Genomic DNA, 23,344 nt, shown 5'->3' with positions numbered 1-23,344 from the left:
TCAGAGAAAGGAAATGAAGAGAACCAGGATGTAAGGGTGACTCCATTTCATTGTATACTTTTCTGGACTGTTTGAATTTCTGGCATTGCATATATTGGTATTTTAAAGGACATTTGGGGAGTAAAAAAAAATAGAAGAAAAGAACCCTTTCAAGGTCACATGTAAGTGGCAGAACTGAACTGCAGCCTGAATCTGCCTGATTACAAAGCCATGCTCTTAATAAATCTGTACTTATTGGGGTTTTTACTTTATTTTCTAGGATAATTATATATTGCCTATTTAGAAAGTGAATGGACTCTAAGGAGCTGAAGGGATTCAAAGGGATTCAACCAAGCAACAGTGCAGACTCCCAGTGTTTAAAACCAGCGGACCCAAGGACAGCTTGCGACTGCATGCTTGTGACTTCATGCTGCATGGTCCCCTGACACAAACGTCCAGTGGACAGCAGCAGTTTCTGGTTCTTTTCAAATTCCACTGCTGTCAGTGCCAAACTGGAGTAAGACATACAGTTTGGCCTTAATCCTCAAACAAGAGACTGGTGAACATGATCTCATTACACTGAGAATGAGTATAATACTCATATCTTTGGAATCTACTTATTTTGAAGAATGCAGATGTTTCCCCCTCTCCCTCCCTTTTTATTAACACCATGCTGATGCTGAGGCAGGACCACACAGGGAGGTCGGTCGTTAGCTGTTTAAGATGCTCTTGCATCCACTCTCAGGGGAAAGGGTGAGAAGAGGGAGAGATGATAAAAAGATACCACCCTATAGCATGGATAACTTAGTTTAACAATTTGCTGAGAAAAAATATTAGAGATGCCCTGTCTAATTTCTACAAATCCTTACAGGACCTATTGTGCATTATCTACAGACAATTTGGCCTTCCTATTTTGAAAACAGAATGATCAATTCACTTACTAAGTTTTACCTGAACAATAAGCCCACAGAGAGTTGTGCAGAAATTGTATTCTCTTTAATCTTCTCCATAAACTGAAACACTTTTCCTGAATGAGTCCCCCTAGATCCTTTCTGTTTTCTGTAAATCCTGGTAGAATTCCATTAATAGACAGCTAATAGATGACGAAACCCCAAGCAAATCAGAAGAAAATCATTTCAGAGGAAGACTGTTACATCTGCCTTCACACATGAATGCTGGAGGAATACCTTAGACTGTCCATGAGAAAGTTATTTAGGTCTGGTCACACTCCTGGGCAGCAGAATCAGAGGGAGATCTTTGTGCAAGAAGTTTATCAGCAAGTTCTCTGGGGAATGAACGCCCGTCGGGGAGTGGAGAAGACAGCTGGGCAGAGGGAGGAGTTGGGCTGCTGATAATGGTCACAGTAAGGGCTCAGCCAACCCGAGGGGAGCACTGGAGCTGGAACAACCTTCAGAGTTGGGTCAGGCCTTTATACCTTGGCATCATTCAGTCATTGGATGATGTGGACCCCAGCAATGAGGAGTGAGCTCAAGAAAAACAGCTCTCCTCAGCCAAGGGCAATTCCCAGAGAGAGCTGGCAGTGGAGGGCTGGATGCAGGCAGCACTCCCAGGAGCTGAGGAAATCCATTCTGCAGTCTGGGAGAGGGGAGGAGAGGGGGACAGCAGAGCATCCACTGCAACCTGAGAGCTCACTTCCCAATTTTGCTATTAACATACTCTAGTAATTAGAATATTCCTTCTTAACTCTAAGCTCTCCCACTTGTTTCTAGTTCCAATTTCAATTCCATAAGGTCAACTTGACCAGCGGTCATGAGTCTTTATGCTCTTCACCCCCATTTTAACACTATTGGGGAAAAAAAAATCTATAAAATTTTGGGTCATCCTTTTTCCCAATGATTAGTAAACCAAGTTGCATGAATTTTTATTACCTTTCTATTAAAAAATAATCTACCTATACCCACTGACTACCCCAATATCCTAAGAGAATTGTCTAAAGAAAAAAATCACTAATTCTTGAAACACTACTGATATGAAGAACTATTTCGATGAAAAATTTACAAGTAATTACCTTAGGCTGAGCAGACTAACCATTCTTTTCATCTAAGTTGCCACACCTTATCTGGACAATCAGGGAACGTGCTCTCTCCTAGCTCAGTACTGAATAACAACTTCTCTTTCTGAACAACACCCCAAAAAAGATAGCTCCCAATGGAGGAGAATAAAACCTGTCAATCTTGGTTTTAAGATAGAAGGCGTATATTAGGTTTTCCGGTTGCCTCTAGTGATGTTCTTAATCATTTTTCTTATATAGCGCCAAATTAAGAGAAGTAAGTATCTGTTAAACCAGAAAAAAATAGTTGCTTAACATGCCAAGTAATAATATGTGCCCTACTGACACAGTCAAAGCAAAGGTGTCCCTAGGTGCTGTCTCCCGGTGGTGTGATTTGACTGCTCTGGTCAGAGAACCTAGCATCTCTGGAAATAGTATTCCTTACTCTGCAGCACAAAGCACAGCTGAGGATATCACTGGAAGACTGGGAGTGTATTTACTTACAAGATTTGCAGTCATATTAAGTCCTGAACAATTTTTAAGAAAACGTTAAAATGTTACTTTAAAGTAGGTTCTAGTATTTCAACTTTGAGATCCTCAGGAATAGGATAGCGTGTAGGTAGAATTCTTCATTAGCTCCTCATCCACAGTGACGTGAGGTACCATCATCCTTCATTAATGAGTTCCAGGCTGCTCTATACACACACAACGAGCATTCTGAGCCAGGCACTGCACCGAGTGTCAAAGCTACAAGTGGAATCAGATACAGACTGTGGTATCAGCAAACCTGGAGACTAGCAGGATATAAATCTGGGTCGTAAATAACCCTAGTTAAATCATCTTTGCCTTTTAATACCTGGAGCATGTGAATGTTCTTCCACTCAGCAGTGAAGAGTACCTGTGCTTCGGGAGAATGACCTCAGTGTGACACTGTTTGCCATACAGCTGTCATCAAAAGCCCACCAAGGAAATTGATAGATGGGAGAAACTGTCTAACAAAGGATGTATTAACTTTCATTCCTCAAGATATTTCCAGTTGTGTCCCCTTACACAGTGAGCTCATCAGAAAACTATATGCCTGGACTGTGTTACTCTGGTCCCTCAAGACTTGGCTTCTCAGAATCATGACTTAACATCATGCCAACAGATTTCAACCAGGATTTACTTGCAGTCATAAGTAAAATATCTCCCCTTTCTGAGGCTTCAACCATTATGTCATTCACATTTTCTCTCAGGACCAGGATAAATATTATTGCTCACAATTACTAGAATACTTCCTTTCATTGGGCTATCAGTTTTATGCCCTAGATGCTTTCATTATGAGAAACAAAGTTCAAGGTAATGTTTCAAATTCATGAACAAATAAATGATAAATCCTAATGGACTGTTTAAACAAAAACTAGGAAATTTTAATAAAGACAGAGGATGATGTTGTACGGACAACCTTGGTATTCACACAAACAATACTGTTCAGAATGGATCAGAAGCTGGAATCATTTTTTTTCATCCTTTCATTCTTCAAGAGGAGAATCTTGACCTTCTGTTTATGAAAAACATGATGTAACATAGTATAAAGAACCTTTGTCATTAGAAGCAGAAGACATGGAGTTGGACTAACCACCCATGTCACTTGGACAGGAGTTGACCAAAACTGGAATTCTTCACCATGGCCAACAATAATTGGCTCATACCAAGTCCTCACAATGCCAGTTTATTCATAATATTACAGTTCTAAAATGAGATAAACCTATCTGACACTTAAACACATATCTATGATGACATCTGTGAATTTTATACAAATTTATGAAGGATTTTGCAAACTATAAAATGACACATAGTTAAAGAATTGTGACTACTTTCTCATTATTATAAAGCACCTCATTATATGGATGGTACATTCTGGTTTTTAAGTCTTCAAAGGGCTGTCTATATTTAGTATCCCCACTTCAAGACTGTCCATGCTTTCTCCAAACAAGATTTTGTCTCCACCCCTCCAGCTTCAATCTCTCTTCATGTTGTTAAATACAAGGACCAGTTCTCAGTCTTCACTTCACCCAGCACAGTTAGCTGCTCCCTCCAGTTTCAAACACTTTCTTCGCTTTAAACCCAGAGCATCACATTCCCTTGGTTTTCTTCTTACTTCCTTAGTCACTCTTTTTTAAACCCCCAGCCAGCTGTTTCTCTTCTTCCCATATTCAAACCTTGGAGTGCCCCAGAGCTCCTCTCTTTACAGCCAGGCTCTCACCCTAGGTGGCCAGATGACTCTCACATACATCTTCAGCTTAGACCTCTCCTCTAAGTTTCAGCTACCCATTCTACATCTCTACAGACTGGTTAGTATCTAAATAGAACTCTGGTTTCCCAGTACACTCAAAAAAAACAACCATCACCATAATAAACATATTCCTTTCTCAGTTTTCCCCATCTTGGAACCTCTGGCAAGAACCACTCCTCCTGACTTCTCTCTTCACACACACTCAGTAAGGCAGCACTCCCATTGGTTCTGCCTTCAAAATACATCCCAATCTGCAGGCATTAGATGATATAAGGGACTGCTGCTACTTCCTGGGTGTAGCAATGGTATTATGGCTAAATCTCTTATGAGTCCTATCTGTTCAAGAGAAACACTATAGGGGTGTTTACTGATGATGTGACATGACGTATATAGGGATCTACTTTTTAAATATCCCAGAAATAAGTGAAAATGGATACAAAAGCAGCAGAAAGTTGATGGCAGCTGCAGCTGGGTAATACATTAAAAAGAGTTCATTGTACTGTTACTTAATGTGTTTGAAAATCCGTAATAAGATGCATTCCTACTTCTTATCTCCTGTACTACCACCAAGCTTCATGGCATCCTCATCTCACCCGAATATCAGTAGGAAACTCATCATTTGTCATCCTCATTCTGCTCTTGCCCTTCTTGGCTGGCCACTGTCCACACACCAGCTGGAGAAGTCTTTTTGTCATAACATATAATTCTGCTTAAAGCCAGCTTCACATTACATTTAGTATAAAATTGGAAGTTCCCACCATGATCTACAAGAATTGGCTCTTGCCATCCCCTCAGAATTCCCCTTTATCACCATACCCTAGCCACAGGAGACATCCTACTGTCAAGTCGTTGCCACTTTGGGGCCTTTATATTTACCATTTTTACCCAAGATCTTGGCATGGCTATCTCCCTCTCAACTCAAACCTCATTTCTTCCAGGGACCTTCTTTGGACACTATATTTAAGATCATCTCCCCATCTCTCATTCAGTTACTCTCTATCCTATTATCCTATTGTTTTCTTTATTGAACTTACAACTACCTGAAACCGTATTATTTAATAATATTTTGTTTACTGTCCATCTTCCCCACCCAACAGTAGGCTCCTTAGTGCGGCGATTTGTTTGTCCTGTTCATTTCTGTATCCCTAGTATGCAGAACAGTGCCTGGCATTTGTATGCTGAATGAATATTTGAATGGACTAGTTATTTACCTGGTTAATCATGCTGTGTGCTTAGCACAGTTAGCTCTAGGGTGGCTGTGAGTAATAGTTCCATGTGACTATACCTGCTGGCAAAGCCCTAAAAACCTAGCAGAGATCACTACAAAGTATGGAAGGAGGATAAGGATAGGACTGAGTCATTGCAGGGCAAAGAATTACAGTGTAGAAAATAAAAGCATTATTCATTTTCCTCAAAGTGTGTGCTTCTGACTTACACTCCTTATGGCTACAAGGTACATCCCACAGGGATGCCAACTTCTGTCATATCTTTAATTTTCCAATTTCTTCATTATGATCTATGTCATGAATGTGTGCTGCAGGTTGAAAGAATAAGTGGATTCTGATGAATTCAAAGAGTACTGAGTACCTGCTCTATGTCAGGCAGTGGACCAAGCACTGAGTAAAAACATAGTATGGTTCTGGTCATAAGAGACTCCCAGTCAAGGGGGAAGCCTAAAATGAACTGTTAACTTAACTCTCACCTGGGACACTGACATGCCATGCCGTGGGAGTACAAAGAGGGGGCTGATGGTTCTACCTGCCTGAAATAGATACTGGAGGGATTTCCTGAGCTGGTTACCACAGGAGCTGGGCCCTGAGGAATGACAAGGGGAGAAGGGAAAGAGTACACTGCAGGTTTAAGAAAAGCAAGTAGCTCCATGTGATTGTAGACAGTGTTAGGAAGGTTAGCTAACGGCCTGATGGGAGCAGGTGCTTTGTTGGTAAGGATAGAGTAGGGCAGTTTTCAGCAGGAATATGTTTTCATCTGAGTTGTTTTGTAGAAAGAAAACTCTCAGGAATGTAGGTGGCTTAGGGCAAGCCAGTCCTGCCTAGAGAAACTATACTCAACATGCACACTATGCCAGCGAAGACCCTGAAAGCAGTATCTCTGTGCACCATGTAGGGATTCATTGTTTCCCAGTGAAGAAATTTACTAGAAGACAAAATTTAAAATATTTTCTCAAACAGAACACCAAAAATTACTGGGACCAATCATCGGTAATAAATACAAATAGACAATTCACTAAAAAGAGAAATATTAGAAATAGTTAATAAATATTTGAAAAAAATAATCACCTTCACTATAAAACAATGAATTTTTCAAAGAACAAGACACCTGTTTAATCCTCATCCAGTTGGCCTAGATTTTCTAAAACATAATACTCAAAGTTGTGAGGGAGTTGTGGAAAAACCACTCACTGTTCAAATGGGAGGATAAAAGGGCACAAACTTCCTATAAAACAATTTAACAATATGTATTAAGAAACAAACAAAAAAAGGCAAAGTCTAGATTCCCTAGAAATATAGCTTAAAGAAATATACATATGAAATTTACATTTTAAAATGTTCCTCTGAGAATTATTTATTAAAACAAAAAATTAGAAACAAGCTAATTTCCCAGCAATAAGAGAATGATCAATTATAGCACATCTATTACTTAGCTATTAAAAATATGTCTTCAAAGAATGTTTAATAACATATATGAGTTATGCCAAAAGAAAAAAGAACAAAAACATATATTGCATGGGCTTTTTTGCATATCTGCATATTTGCAAAAAAAACCCAAATACAACACAAGGGATAATACTTTTCTATAAAAAAAAAAGTAGAAATTTTTATGTTTCGGGGGTTTTGCATTTTTAATTGATTTATTTTAGTTAAAGACTCACCTCTTCCAGGAAGCCTCCTCTGACCCCTAGACTGGGCTAAGGACCCCTGCTTCAGTACTTCTGTGCCAGTCCACAAAAACCCTCATCACTGTCCACATTATACTGAAAATACCCACTTGTTTATCTCTCTCCCCACAAAATGTGAATTCATGAAACTAGCAATGACACATTGATCATCTTTGATATACTGGAGATACTCAATATTTGGGAAACTAAGACTAACTTAAACATTCCTCTTTGCCTCAGAACAGCCATATTTCTGGTTTTAAGTGCTGGGACAATAATTCAAGTGACCCCAACAAAGACTGACTCCTTTGTTGAGCCCTACCCAAGCCAACAGGGTTGGGTGTAAGCATGAACTACAACACGCTCCCCCAACCCAACCTAGGACATGCACTAGACTAGAGCTCCCAAAGAATCCACTGTTCCTGGACCCTGCAGGCCAAGAGAAACCCAGCTTCTGGCGAAGGTCCTAACACATGTACTGCCCCACAGACCACGGCTCTGCAAGTCCCTGGAATGGCTGAAGGCTTTGGCTTGAGGGTTGGGTATATCAAAGGGTGGCTCCATTTTCCATATTTTAGAGGCAAGACAGATGGTCAAGGTCTCATAATAAAATCCCTTCATTTCTCTCCGCGATTCCGCAAATCTCCAAGTTTCTAGAATTTTCTGATCCCTGAGTCTATCTAGATGATGCTTTTTTGTCTAGAGGAGACTCTGGTTTTCTCTATTAGGAAGATGAAAACTTTCTGCCAGAAAAGTTGACCTTTTAATTACTCTCTGGAAAATACTCTACCTTGTGTGCGCCACCCAGCTTCAGGACAAAGCTTCTCTACTTCAGAGCAATGACAATCTGGCCTCACACTCCCCGAGCCCTCTGTGCTTTCCGGTTATCAGGGGCATTCAGGCCTTATGGTTTTATTTGTAACCTGCAAATATATATCTAAACATACATATAACAATCTTCTCTCTTCTGAATTTCTTTCCTAATCATAAGAGCCACTGCTAGGAATTGTATTTTCAACTTAGTTAAGTGGAAGATTCTATGTCAAGGATGGTGGCCAATGATTAGGTACCATTTGAGTACGATTTACATTAGTTTGACATTATCAGTACCAGATTTGAAACTGAACATTAACATACCTGCATGCCAGTTCTAAGTATTTACACTGTGATTTTTTGCATATTAATTTGCTTAAGTTCGGCTATAATCTCTACTTTTTTAGTCATCTAATATTCTAAAATGTTCTCTCCTTAAAAAGGCCTATATTGAATATTGTTTTCCTATTATTCTTCGTATCCCAATTCCAGTGTTCTTTCTTCTTTGCCCCTAGAAGAAAAATGAGAAAAGAGATACAGAGAAAGGACAAAATTTGGAATACAGAGAAAAAAGAAAACTCTGAAGATATTTGCCAGACACAATGAAAGGGTGTCACTGATAATTAACTTATAAAAAAGAATGACAGCATCTCTGTGCCTTGGCGCCCACAACAATCAAGGCCAAAGAGGGAGAGGAAAATAAAAGTCTTATGCAACTATTTTCTATAGTGAAGGATCAGGAGAAAAAAAGAAAGCCCAACAAAGACAACAGGATAGACGCTGGGCAGTATTTCTCAAAGGCAGAAGTGATGTTGTAGCACATTAGTTACCTGATGGGGAGCAAATAAATGAAGTCAGGTTGTTTTTTCTGTTTAATCTTTTTCTTGCTCTTACTGGAAAATCAGGCTCCATTATTTTTTAAAATATTAACCTATTCATAACACTCAAGTCTCAGACAGAAGTATTAAGTGAAAGAAGGCAAATTTTTATTAAAATCATACACCTAACAACTGGCATAGCTGTGACCCTAAAACCTAATAAAGCAAGTGTTGGCAGAGCTGAATCCTCAAGGGGGTTAAATCTGGATGGCCCAGGCCCTGCCGACAGAGACAGTAAACAGACTAAATGATAGAGGTTAGTAATTTCCAACAGATACCTAATAATCGAGTCTAGAATAGGAAAAGGAAAAAAAAAAAAAGAAACCCTCAGCTCTCCCCTTTTGGCAGAAAGCTTTACTTTTTTGCATTTTAAAACTATTTACAGTTCATATGGTTTCCAGACCCGCTCTCCAGAAGCGAGGGCACAGTTCCCTGCCTGGGTCTCTAAGCGCTCCACATGTGATTTCTCAGGCAGACAGCCAGATGAACATTTGATTTGAAAATTAAGCCTTAAATTTAGCAGTGTGAAGTGGGAAAGGATGTCTGAACACAAACGCCTGGAAAGGGGCAAGGTAACCAGATGAGGCAAGCTGGGTTAACAGGATTCATAAGCCAGGCAATTCAGAAAGTCCTGCCAGAGGAAACATCTGATGCAGACACAAAGAAGCCCATCTCTGCATCTCCATCCAAGGGTCTAAGGCTACCCAGGTCCCCACGCTTCTGTTTTTCTGACATGCTGCAACCTGGGGGCATCTGAGAAAGAAACAGTGAACATTGCTTCAAGTACTTCCCAATTCAAAAATGAAGCCCAGATGGACCCAATCCTCTCCTTTTCTTTAAATGTCAGGCACGGTCTCATGCATATTAAGTTGCAGCCATGTCAGAGAGACTCCAAGTAACGCACAGCATGTGAATTAAAGATGGGCTTGGTATCCAATGATCCCACAGCAGACACCATTCTCCAGGGTCAATGACAGCAGACAACGATGTGCACAGAACAAGCGATGTGTGGACACGTCCCCTTGTCTCATATGAGCTTCAGGGAAGAAGGAGGGTAGGGAAATGTCAGAGGATATTCTGATCTTACCTCAAAATGATTTGTTTAATTCATTTACAAGCATTTGGTTCATCCATAATATAATTATTGAACATCAACTACATGCAGGACACTGTGCAGTCAGGGGACTGGAATACAGAGACTGTCTCAGCCTCCAGTAACTCACAGTGGTGTGACAGACAGACAAGCACAGCAGGACAACCCCCCTCTCCTACATCTGCCCTGGCCCCCCTCCACTGGCTTTTCCTCCATGCAGCAGGCATGAGCTTTTCCAAAGGCAAATCCTTCCATGCATTCTCTCTGTTCTTAGGAAAAATACTCAAACTCTCAGTCTGGTCTTCAAGGCCCGGCAATGTCTGACTTCTGAACCCTTTTCCAGCCTTGCCCCACACTGTTTTTCTCTCAGTCTTGCTCTTTGTACTTCTGCCATTCAGTCCCTCATAATTACATCCTCCCTCCCTCCACTGGGCCTTTGCACATTCTGCTCCAGCTGTAATTCTCCTTCCCATCCCATCACCCCACCCTTGTCTAATTAACTCCTAGCTGTCTTAAGTTCTCAGCTTAAATTTACTACTTCCTCAAAGAGCCCATTTCTAAACTGCCTTGCCTCTGCTCACCACCCCCCAAAACACACATAACCTTTCTTTAGAATCATAATCTTTTCCTTAGCAGCACTCGCTATTAGACACTACTTTGCATGACTGCAGTAGTTCCCCCTATCTGTGGTTTCACTTTCTGCAGTTTCAGTTACTCGTGGTCAACCACAGTCTGAAAATATCAAATGGAAAATTCCAGAAATAAATAATTCATAAGTTTTAAATTGTGCGCCATTCTCAGTAGCATGATGAAATCTTGTGCAGACCTGCTCCATCCCACCTGGGACGTCAATCATCCCTTTGCCCAGCATATCCCGCCTTTTTGTCACTTAGTAGCCATCACTTATCAGATCACTGTCACAGTACTGCAGTGCTATGTGTTCAAATGATCCTTACTTTACTTAATTACGACCCCACAGCCCAAGAGTCGTGATGCTGACAATTCAGATATTTTCTTACTGTGTCTAATTGATAAACTTTATCACAATTATGGATGTATAGGGAAAAACAAAGCATATATAGGGTTTGTTACCGTCCACGGTTTCAGGCATCCACTGGGGGTTTCTAGGACCTAACACAGTGGCTGGCACACAATAAGCATCAAAAAGTGGACAAAAGGTAAAAGAGCATTATGATGTTACGTGCTATGAGAGAGACAAGCAGGATTTATGGGAGTATCTGGTCAGGGCATTAACTCTGGCAGCCACATGAGGCTCTGAACTCCTTTCTACTACAATTTCTTCCACCTGGAATACAACATCCTCATTGTTGGAAGATCCTACGGTTAAAGCTCCTTTTTTCCCCAGTCTGTTCTGTAACGTATTCTCTTATTATTTAACTCTCCTCTTTCATCACCATCTTTTATTATAACTACTACCACTATTTCCACTACTACTAATTTTATTACCATTGTATCCATCCTTACAGTTCTAACCTCCCAGTCTGTGTTAAAACTTTTTATCCTGTAGAGCCCCTGACCTCCCTTCTTAGGCTCCTCACCATCACGACAAAGCTGAAGAGGATCAGAGTTGTAGTGCCTAAGGGCTAGGAGGGACCTTGAAATATCTGGCCCAATGGCACTCAAACTTCAATGTGTGTAAGAATCTCATAAAGTCTAATAGAGGCCTATCCCAAACTCTGAGAATTTGATTCGGGAGGTCTGGGAAAGAGCCCACAAATCTGAACCCCAAGTGATTTGGACTCAAGCAGTCCTAAGACCTCACTGGGAGAAACACTATACTGTCCAGTAATGTTCATGCAGGCCCCTCAGGGGCCACTGCTGAGAATAAGAGGGCAGCCAAGGGCACACTTGTATATGTTCTATATACTGGACTTCTGTTCATTTGAAAGGACCCTGATGACTGGAAAAAGTTTTAAAATTACTAGTATCTAACTCCCTGGTTTTACAGATGAGAAAATTGAGGTCCTTGGTCCTTAGTCACACAGCGGATTAGCGACAGAGCAGACATTGTCCTCTTGACACCAAGCGGGGGGCGGTATCCCCTCCTGCCTCGTGGGGTAGAAAGATACCACAGTTCTCCCTGCTGCGTCATCCAACAGTCCTACAGTGAGCAGCCTATACAGGACAATGGCAGTCATGGCTGGACCACACTTCACCAGAGCACACAGTTGGAAATACGGGAAAGAGATGGGGGCAAGAGTGTATTCATGCTAGTTCATCTATTTGTATTTTCCATCCAGCATGTTCTTAGCCTCCCTCTGCAATAAACCTATGAAGAGCTAGTCATCCTTTATGACCTGTGCCTTCCCTAATTCTCTTCTGCTCTCCCTACCCTCTCATCCCACCATTCAATTAGCTCTTCAATAGCTGATCTTTGCTGGGAGCCAATTCTTCCCTGAGTTATTCTGAGATAATGTTATCTCTGCTACCAGCCTCCCAAAACTTGGGTTAGGGTCCTCCCATGTGTGTGCTCCCAGAGCGCCTCATTCTTCCTTTTATCACAGCATATATTGCTATAAAATAATAGTCTGTTTATTTGTCCACCTCTTCCCCTGGGATCCAGGCTTTCTGAGGGAAGGAACGTGGGGCTTAATAATCCCCATAACCCTAGTACCTAGCCTAGTGGCTGGTACAGAGAAGGATTACGTAAATGCAGGTTGAATGATAGATTTGTGAGTAGTAAATGTGAATTCCTGCCGCTACTCTCAAGGCCCCTGTGAAATGTCTACTTCATGTCTCTGATGACACCCTAGCATGTGTTGACTGACACACAAAGCAAATTAGACTATCTGAATGAAACGGATCCCCTGTTGCCAACACAGCACCTTCACTGATATGCATGTGTTCTCCTCCGTGAAGCCCTCTTTAATCTCAATTCCATGCTTCACTTTTCTTCTTTCCAGAACTTCCCCATCCTTGTCGTAACACTGGGCATTGGTCAAATTTAAAACCCAATAAATTTTGAGTGAATGCTCACTTCTTTTCTAAAGCTTATAGAAAGTAGACTTTCTTGCGTGTATGTTCTCTATTTTAAAATGCTGTCAACTTTCTTCACATCTTCAAAATCTTTTCTTTCTCCATCACTAGAGTCCATTTCCTTCCTTCTGCCATGGTCAGCAGCACAATCCCAATTACACATTCCCTTTCTTTCTTACAGCGAGTAACTAGTCCATGATGCCACCGCCAGAGTTTTCTTTCCAAGTGTGGCTGACAATATTGCTCTTATAGCCTCCAAATTTCCCAGATGCTTGTGAGTCTTTAGATCTGATTTAGAGATCATTATTCTTACTTCTTATTCACACAGCCCTTTTTTTTCTTCTGCTCCTTGCCAAAGATCAACAAACAGAGAGAATTTTTTTAATTCCTGACATAAAATAAGGAAACAGATCTTAGTTTTTGAGAATACTGCTCAAGTTTAAAAGTAGTTTAATGTTCCCTGAATTACAGCTTCAAGGCACCATTTCCAACCAGGCTCCCAAATTTTACTAAGGGTTTCTAGCACCTGGCATTGGCTTGTCTACAGAGCCTGTCTACCAATAAGAATTTCTGAAACCTGCACATTCCTAATGAGATGAGTCATTTTACCCATGCATCTTACCTGTGAGTGAAAACAATGAAATGTGAGAGTATCCTGGCAATTCTAGAGACAAACCTATTACATACAATACAGGGATGACTGCATTATACTGGGGGCAGAAACTACATTTTATTTAATTCTGCATTCCCAGCACACAGCATTCCGCCTGACACACAGTATGCATTTAACAAATGTCTGTTGAGTAAGAAAAAAATGAACAAATAAACAAATATAGAACCTCTGATTAAAAACTAAAAACCTGTGAGTATGTCTCCCAGGTCCACTGTAACAGATTACCACAAGCCAGGTTTTAAAACAGTAGATCTTCATTCTCTCCAAGTTCTACAGGCTAGAAGTCCAAAATCAAGGTGTCCACAGGGTGGTGCTGTCTTAGAGGCTCTAGAGAGATCTGTTCCATCCCCTCTCCCAGCCCCTGGGAGCCTCAGGCATCCTTGACCTGGGGCTCCATAAATCCAATCTCTGCCTCCACATTCACATTATCTTTGTTTCTGTGTATCTTCTTCCTGGCTCTTCTCTAAAACACTTGTGATTGGATTACCAGGATGATCTCATCTCAAGATCCTTAACTTAAGTGTATAGACAAAAAACATTTTTCCAAATAAGATCACATACATAGGTTCCAGAGAGCCTACTTTTTTTGGGAGGGTGGGGGGTGGCACACCATTCAAACCACAACAGTAGGGTCTAGTAAAACCTCAATTATCTTTTAAACAAATATTGTGTGGAGGAATAGAGAGGAAAAGGAAGAGAAGAAAACAAAGATGGAGGAGAAAAGGGAGCAAGAAAATGACCTCACAAGTTCACTGTAGTTCACTTGCTCCTAGACAGTGAAATCAAGAGAAATTTCCGTATTTTCTTTATACTCTTACGTTTTCTTAATTTTCGACCCACAAGAGACAGAAAATATACCAATCTAAAATGCATGGGAGAAACGAACTCATTGAGATTATCTCAGGAGATCTAAAGCAAAATGCCCTCGTAGTGCAGAGATGTGTCCACAGTGAATCAACAGTAAGTAGTTAACTGACAGATGCTGTCAAAACATTTGTTTGGTTTGGAAGAGACAACCAGCGGACTGTGACTAAAGCCAGATTTACTCACTATAATAATATGATCTCTTTCAGCTTTCAGATTTTAAGGTCTTAAGAAGGCTTTACATTATTAAAGTTAATGTTCTAACGTCTCCAAGGCCTTTGTAGTTTCAGTTTAGGTTTGTTTTTTCAAAAGAAATTCTAGATCTCTCCCTATGACAACTGAGAAGAGATGCATTAACCTATTTTTAAAAAAGAGAATCAAGTTTTAAACACTACATAGACTGTGGTGTATTTTTAGCTTCTCTTGTCATCTCAGAGGAGTGGGTCCTAGCTACAGAAGAGCCTGCTATCTTGGTAAGCAGCTGTGACAGGTTTTGAGTTCAGAGCCAAGGAAGAACCAAACTACTCTGAGTAATAAAAGGGAGATAAATATGAGGGGCCCTGGATACTGAGAGGAGATTCAACTATCCTGAGCACTGAATGGAGCAAGGAGAGACCGCAAAAGCCAGCAGCAGAGAAGGAGAACTTTGGGAAAGAAAAATGTTAAAACAGGATTTCACATTGTTTGCTATGGAGTTTGTGAAATAAACCTCATTTATATCCCCCCTCAAAGTCCTCATTCAACTCTACCTTGCTCTCTAATGCTTTCACCTTGGGGGTTCTTTGAGGGAACTTGAAGAGAGAAGCAGGGAACAGCTAACATCTGGGTTACGTTAACTTTAAAAAAAATGAGGAGATGCCACTGAAAAAAAAAGCCCAAATGCAGAGTTTTGAACGTGCTATAATTTCCTGTTGTTTCAAGATGCACCTCACTTGGGGAAATAGTCACCATTTAGAAATTTGACATTTTAAAAAACTGTATTCATGCAATATAATAATTGATTACAATGGAAAATCATTTATAAGAACTACAACAGTGTCACGGCTCACATACAGAAACCAAACCACTGGCATACGGACCCTTTCATCTGCAAAGCTGACATGCAGAATCGCCCAAGAAATGATCAGTCCAAGACTTCAGAAACTGAAATTAATTTATGGAGGGTAAAACTATTTTTTGAAACACTTTTACAGTGAGTTAGCAGTGTGAGCTAAAAATTAAATTAATTTTAAACCATTTCCACTGAGACTACTCCCATTAGCTTGCTTTTGAATTCACTGACATTTAAGTCATGCCATTAAGACACACATAATAGTGTGTCTCGTTAACATTGTTTAAAAAAAGAAGAATCAAGATTGTCGCCTCAAATTTTCCTTGCAAATGTTCAGCTCTCTTCATATAGACTCTGAATGGATGTCCCCTAGACCCAGTGGCACCAGAATACCATAATGTATCTAAGTGGGCAGCAGATAAAAAAAAAAAAGAGTTGGTGCCCTGCCTTATGTTTAACCACAGAAGCCTCCACTCCCATTGCAAATCCACACGCCCTGATAAAGATGCAATAACTCAATGCAGGGTTCATTCATTAGCCCATGTAATTAACAGAATCCCAGAACCCTGCGTGTTCCCACTTCCCTACTTTCAAGAAGCACACAGACACATTAAATACATGTCAGCTTCAGACACATTAAGCTCAATGATCTTGGGTTTTTTTGTTGTGGGAACTCAAGAACAAAAAGTAAGAGTATATTTAATAAGAATAACAACCCACTCTCAAACGAGACTGACATTTTAGATTGATTCCAATAAAGAGCAATGTCATATATGAATTACCCCTCTCCTGAGTAAGTTATTGCCAAGAATTCAACAGCAAATGATAGATCTTCTTCCCACAGGTCTACACACCTCTACTCTGGCAGGACAAAAAACATGGGAAGAGTTTCTTCATGGCTGCCTAGAAGGTCTGCTAGCCACACTTCTGAATCACTGCCCAAATTTACTCTAGAAACTCTGCAAATCAAAACTGATGCATATACTTTACAGATGAGCGCTGTGTAGCTAGTAATTGTAATATAAAACTTACATTCAAACTGTTTCAAATTATTGATGTTTGGGACTTTACATGTGTCCCTAATACATTTTTTAAAGCAGAATTCTTTGGGATTTTTTTTTCACATTGTGCTACGATTAAGAAAAGATAAACTTGAAACTTGATGGTGGTGGTCTGACAGGAAACCCCCACATTTGATGGAACTGAAACCTCCCAGGCTTTAGTCAATTTGCCTAACATAGTCCTGCTCACACTTAAACCCCAGATACTCTGATAAAAGTTGCTGTCAGTGGACTGAGAAATAATGCTTCAAGTTCTAATTACTTAATATAGGAAATAACAGGTCAAATGCAATCATCCAAGGTGGATTTTATAAATATATCACAAAACCCAGTCTTATGGAAGAGGATAACTATCAATTAGAAAGGTCAAGAAACTATACTTTGAAATTTAAAAAAGACTAAATATCAAGCAACAGGGAAATGGTTATACGAATTATAAAACATGAACTCAATAGAATATTGTGCAGCCCTAAAAAATTGTGTATATAAAGACAACAGAAAGAGACTGGGAAAACTGTAATGATAAGATGTGAAGTAAAAACAGGAGGATAAAAATATACATATATACCATTGTAAGAAATCTTGGCATAGGAATAAAAGACACAAAGGAAATACAAGAAAATAGTAATAATGACTTTTGGACAGTGGGAGCATGAATGTTATTTTCTTCTATTTTTTTCCTATTTTCCAAATTTCGCTTAATGGACATATGCTATTTTATAATTGAAAAAAAAAACTATATCCTGAAGAAAAAAATTAAACAAGATTTTCTATCCTAATATCCAGTGGAGGTTATCACTCAAACTGGAAAAACTGATTAAACCAAGAGAAATTTTGCTACTACTGACATAATATATTCATTTGCAGAATTATGCGGCATCTAGGATGCTACACTTGAGGAGGGCAGACAACGCTCTGCAGTAAAGAAAGGCCCCGTCTCTCCCTGTAAGTACTCACATCTCTAAATGAGAAGTGACTGAAGAAGACTGAGGGGAACAGCGCTGTGAGAGAGCTTAGGAGACCTAAGACAAGTGCACTAAGGCTCAGGAAAGCCTAAAGTGGAATGCGTCAGACAAAAGCTAATGGCAGAGCAGTCTGAAATCTAGGGGAGTCAGGAAAACAACCCCAACAGAAAGCAGGAAGACCGTACTGGGGCACCTGAGCTCAGACTGTTCTAGTGCAGCAGTATAAGTTCAGAAGATGTTAGGGAAGTAAAAATACTGAGAAAAAGTAACGCTGACTCTACTTATTAATAGTGCCACAAACCACCATGCTGGCAGCCAGCAAGATGGAACAAGAGGGAACAAGACGGAAGAGAATCTGGAGCTGAGAATCCGGAGGCCAGGCTCACAGCACAGAGTTCATCTTCTTCTCTGCTCAGTTCCCTCTGCTGTCACTAGGAGCAGTGCCATCCAACAGAAATAGAATGCCAGCCATAACTGTGGGCCACAAAGGTTAACTGTAAGTTTTCTAGGAGCCACATTCAAAAAAGTTTTTTAAAAGGTAAATTTAATTTTAGTACATTTTATTTTAACCCAATGCATACAGAATACTGTCATTTCAAAATGGAATCAATATAAAACAATTAATGGCATATCTTACATTCTCTTTTTGGCACTAAGTCATCAAAAGCTGGTATATACTGTAATTGAAACTGGATCAGCTTCATTTCAAGTGCTCAGGAGCCCCATGAGGCTAGAAGTTCCCTAACTGGGTACCTACCTTACTCCACGCTCCTTTCCCTCATCCAAAATCCACACAACTAGAAATGTTGGTGGGACAGGACAACAAAAATAATGAAATATGTGAAAGTCAGTACATGATTCAGCCCTGACGACAACTCACGTAACAGGCAAAGAAATAAAAGAAGATGAGAAAAATCAAAATTTGAATTTCTGAAGGAAAGAAAAACATGGCAAAGTAATTATTAATTGGCCATGTGTTTGACTAAAAATGTGAGACTTACTACAAAAAAAAGTAAATCAGCATTACAGAATCATTCCTCTGTCAGGATTCACGTGAAAAACTAGGCTTACCATTTTTAAAAATTCATGGAATTCCCTCCTTTGCATGATGTTTCAGGTGAGAGAGATACAGACACAGAGATAGATACGTGAGTGAAGAGATGGCCTCGACTGGGTCTACAGAGTAGAAGCATCATATCATACACACTTTAAAAACCACCAGGGCCCCACCTGCAAGGCCCTGGTTCCTTGCGCTGGGCCTCGCTGGGCTCTGATTCACGGTGTAGCCCAGGTTGAGGCACCCCAGATTGGATGGCCTCTGCAGGAAATTTTAGACTCCCTCTCACAGCCCCTCACCTACCCATGCCGGGATGTCAGCAGGACCTGAGGAACCCTCCCGAGAAACACTGAGTAGCCACTGGTATGGATCCCACAGGTGCAGTCAGCAGACGGTACCTCATAGCGTGGGGGAGAGTACGTGCGTCCTCTACAGCAGGCACAGTCATCTCTACAACGTGGAATCAGCCCCCCCTACTCAGCTTTAAAACTAAAGTCACCAAATGGTTTCATCAAAGGCTAATTCGACACCTACCTTTTAAGCACTTTCACGTATTATAAAAGACTGTGAACACAGAAGCTTGGTCCTGATTTGAAAGGAACATGAGTAACAAAACCAAAAATGTGAAATTGAAAAGGAAGGCTATAAAGGGTTTTGTTTCTGTAATTATTCTGTGGCTTAGGTTTACAACGTTCATTAGCTTGTACAATGCTAAGAACATGGGTGACTAATGCTCCAGGCACTAAAAGGGAGGCTGTATGTATTTAGATAAACTGCCCATACATATTATATAATTACATTTATACTTCTATAATTGTATAAAAGCGCTTCAAATGCAAAATAAATAGAGAAGATATGATCAGACCACAAAGTCTACATTTACACATCATGTCCCGAGTGAGGAGAAGCCTCATTTAGGCGTTCACTCACCATGAAACCCTGGACAAGTCACCCCCTTTCTAGGCCTTAATCTCTCCATCTCTAAAATGAAGCGCCATTACCCTTGAGCTTTTATGAGTGTTAAGTGCAGACACACTGGAGCCCACACATGGAAGCTGCTCAATAAATATGGGTTGCAGCTGCCTACCTTCCTCATTTCTGTGTGCAGGAGAGAGAGCTGAAGCCCAGAAGGAAAATGAATTGCCCAAAGTCACAACGATCACTTTCACAGACCCATGTTTCCTGACTCGTGCTGTCATTGCACCCCTTCCCCTCAAATCTCCTCCCCAAGGCTGGCCATGCCTCCCCTCCCTCCAGGACAAGCCAATAATAGCTCCCACCCTAGCATGAACCTCAAGTCCAAGACCCCTACCAGAAGCACATAGGAAAGCCACAAGTACCTGGTAGTGCCCAGCCCGGTGCGACACCCACCATCAGCAACCCCTGGACTCCTCTGAACCAGGAGGAGTTTTTACTTTATCTCTGGATCCTAACCCATGGGTGCCTAGGCTAGACCCAAAAGCACTCTAATATTTTCCATGAACATTGTCATGGGATTAAGTATACATTAACTGCTGTCTTAGATCAAGTCCCCTAAAAGCAGATCCTGAGATGAGGATTCATATGCAGGTGGTTCATCAGGCAAGTACTTCCGGGAGAAACTGGTAAGGAAGATGAGAAGCAACACGTGGAAGGGGAAGAAGTCATGCATGGGATGACTGCAGGCAAAATCCCATCCTCAGCCTGATCTGGACAGGCACTTGGGGTGCAAACTGCACCACAGAGCTTGTCCAACTTGGGGCAGAGATGCTGTTCTTTCTTACTGCCGTACCACTCAGTCACTGGCTCCAGCAGCCCAAGGGCAGTGCTATGAAGAAAGTAGCAAGAGCAAATTCTTGGAAACAATGCAGACAGGAGCTGGGGGTGGACACAGGAAGACAGCAGTGGTCTGGGAAGATCCCTCACAGCATCCTCTACACACACCAGCTCCAAAGGAGGACTCAAAGCTCCCTGAGCTGTCTCAGATCTGAGCCCATTTGATTTCTCCAACTTCTCAAAATCCAAAAAAGTGAAAAGCCAGTCTCCATAGTCCGAGTGCATTCTGCAAAGACCACAACATCAGCTGCTGCAATTGGCTAGTGATGGGACTCAGCAAAATTTTACAGGTGAAGATCCCCCGGTAGCTTGCCCTCTCAGCAAGAATGCTTGTTATTGCTCGATTTAAAACTTCACTCAACACTGTGCTAGGCTCAAGGAACACAGATGTCATCAAGAGAGGTGCCCTAGAGAAGCTCATGGTAGTGGGTAATCTTACAAATCCTGCTTGATTTCTAACCAAATTCCAAAGAATACTCCATTCTCAGTGAAACGTGCTTTCTCCCTTCAACTTTACTGGATCAGCAGCAATTCTCAAAACATCAAACCATAGCAAATTACAAAGAGATGCTAACTCAAAAGGAATTCACAAGATATTGAATATAGTTTTCTCAATTCCTTTTGAGGCAGCACAACATTGTAAACTGACTATGCTTCAATTAAAAAAATAAAATAAATAATTTTTTTAAAAAGGAATTTACAAAAAGCCAAATGAAACCACAAGAAAGTAAGACCAGTGCTACTTCTGATAATAAGGACAGTGACAGCCAGCATGTATGGGAGACATACAATTCTCAAGTTTCTGAATATCTAAGCTACTGGATTACTCCCCTGGCCTCCAGGTGGAGGGAGGCCTCAATATCTATCACTGCCCAAATACTGCCACAAAATTTAACTGGTAATTTGAGACATTGAAAGATATACTCAAGCTGTTAGTTCAAATTCATTATGTAATTGTACATATTTTTTACATACTTCATATGAGATGATACTTCAAAGTAATGAGACTGATTACCAAGTGTTCCTTGGGGACTTAGATAGTATTAATGTCAGATCTAATACGCAGTCAGCACTGCAAGACTTGAGAAAATCAAGATAGGCAACAGTCCAGCTCAAAGGCACATACATTAGCTCACAGAGTCACCCTTGCCTCCTAAGAACTTGCTCAAGGCCACGGAATTATTCAGGGTCAGGACTAAACTCAAGTCTCTCTGAGTGCAAAACTCATGCTTTTAAACACCATGTTACAGGGCAGCAATTCAAAACCTGCTGACATTGGAAATGAACCACATGGTTCCAGGCATCTTTATGGCTTATCCATGTCACACTAGGATCACACTTTCAGAGGCTCCGTTTCCACAACTGTGGTTTTAGATTAACATCATCTTTCTTCACTGTGCGCTTAACAACACTTTCTAAAATAATCCCATAAAGGAAAGGAAAACTGACAGGTTAATAATCAGTCAGTATTTTAGTCAGGGAAGGAGATTCATTCCTTAATCCTACCAGTTACTGTCTAGGCTACCTAGCCCCTCTTGATATCCACTTCTTGGAATTTTCCATCTCACATGATTAATTTGTTTTATGATATTCCCTTTAAAAACTCTATTCTTCACAGTATCCAAATGCTTCAAAATCATCAGCAGATGTGACTGACTGCTAGTTTGAAGTACACTGTTACAAATTTACTTTGCCATATGTTGTTATTAGAAAAAAAGGAACAAAGAAAGAATAAGAAACAATGGAATGAAGGTTTGAAATTTACCTTTTCACGACATTTTCTGGAGGTTTTTCTTGTGTTCTTTGTGTGTCAATACACGTTTTAAAGATTTTAAGATTCAAGAACCATTCCCAAAAACACTTCTTAATTGATGGATGAATTTAGCAGCAATTAAAAATCTGTTAGGGTGGATAATCCATTCTAAATTCAACTATCAAGTGAATGCAAAATTCTTCTACTCACTTGATACAGTAACGTATCAAAGGCTCTCTAGCAATATTCCCCAGAAATTACCAAAATAAATGATTCAAATACTTATGAAACATCTACTACACGCAAGGCATCACATCTGTGCCAGTTCTAAACGGTATTAGATCTAGAAATGAAAAGCAGCAATAATATGTCTGTGTTGCTCGGAAGAAACCCCAAAGGGATTTGAAGTAGAAGGCAAGTGGGTAGCACAAGCGTCTGCTGAACGTGAAAAGGGGCCATGAAGATGAAAAGAACTGACATTACCATTTTTATTAAAGGGGGAAAGAAACACATCTTTAACTAAAAGAGAAAGCCACCAACTGTCAAGGTTTGTCGTGTGGTCCTAGAAATCTTAAAAATAACACAAAGAATCTATTTCTTACTTGCTGTCCATGAGCACTTCAGGATTGCCGGTTATTCACTTGATTATCACTCTTGTGGCGAAACTGAAAATCAAAGTGTTTGTGAAAAAAAAACATATTAAATCATACTTCGTGAGCACAAAGAGTGACACTGAAAGTATATTGAGTTCGTCTGTCTAGACAATATCACCATCAGTCCAAAATGAGCACAGCTTACGCTTACCCTGGACCCAGTTCCATGTGTTCTAAATCTGAGTCAAGACTCTTCTCACTAAACCTCATTCTGGATGTCACCAATGGAGCAAGTCTAGTCCCACGCTTTTCCAATTCCCACACATTTTCAGTTGCTCTGGAAAGATGATATGCCCTTTACTCTGCATCATAGTTCCAGAGAAAACCATACATTAATTTTGATGTCTTCAGTAAGGAATGGGGACTTCCAATTCTTTCACATATGTGCTCAATACTTCACTGGAACATCATTCATTCTGTTTTACGGGCTTCTTTGAAGTCAGGACATTACTTGTAAAGACATGTATTTTCATTCTCCAGAAATTCTAATTGTTAACAGTGATCTTATGA

At 40.4% G+C, this 23,344-nt stretch overlaps 1 protein-coding gene across 1 annotated transcript in view; it reads right to left on the bottom strand.

Annotated features, from left to right (window-relative positions):
• Window positions 1–23,344, bottom strand: part of ATP8B4 (ATPase phospholipid transporting 8B4 (putative)) — a 193,063-nt gene that overhangs the window by 122,722 nt on the left and 46,997 nt on the right. The window contains exon 4 of the mRNA XM_032481217.1: window positions 22,784–22,846. Coding sequence (XP_032337108.1) covers window positions 22,784–22,794 — 11 coding nt within the window. The 5' untranslated portion in view covers window positions 22,795–22,846. The remainder of the gene's footprint in view (window positions 1–22,783; window positions 22,847–23,344) is intronic.

The sequence above is a fragment of the Camelus ferus genome, chromosome 6 (genome assembly GCF_009834535.1).
Source record: "Camelus ferus isolate YT-003-E chromosome 6, BCGSAC_Cfer_1.0, whole genome shotgun sequence".
Classification (NCBI taxonomy): domain Eukaryota; kingdom Metazoa; phylum Chordata; class Mammalia; order Artiodactyla; family Camelidae; genus Camelus; species Camelus ferus.
The sequence above is the reverse complement of the archived record's forward strand: the minus strand, read 5'-3'. Positions and strand labels throughout refer to the sequence as shown.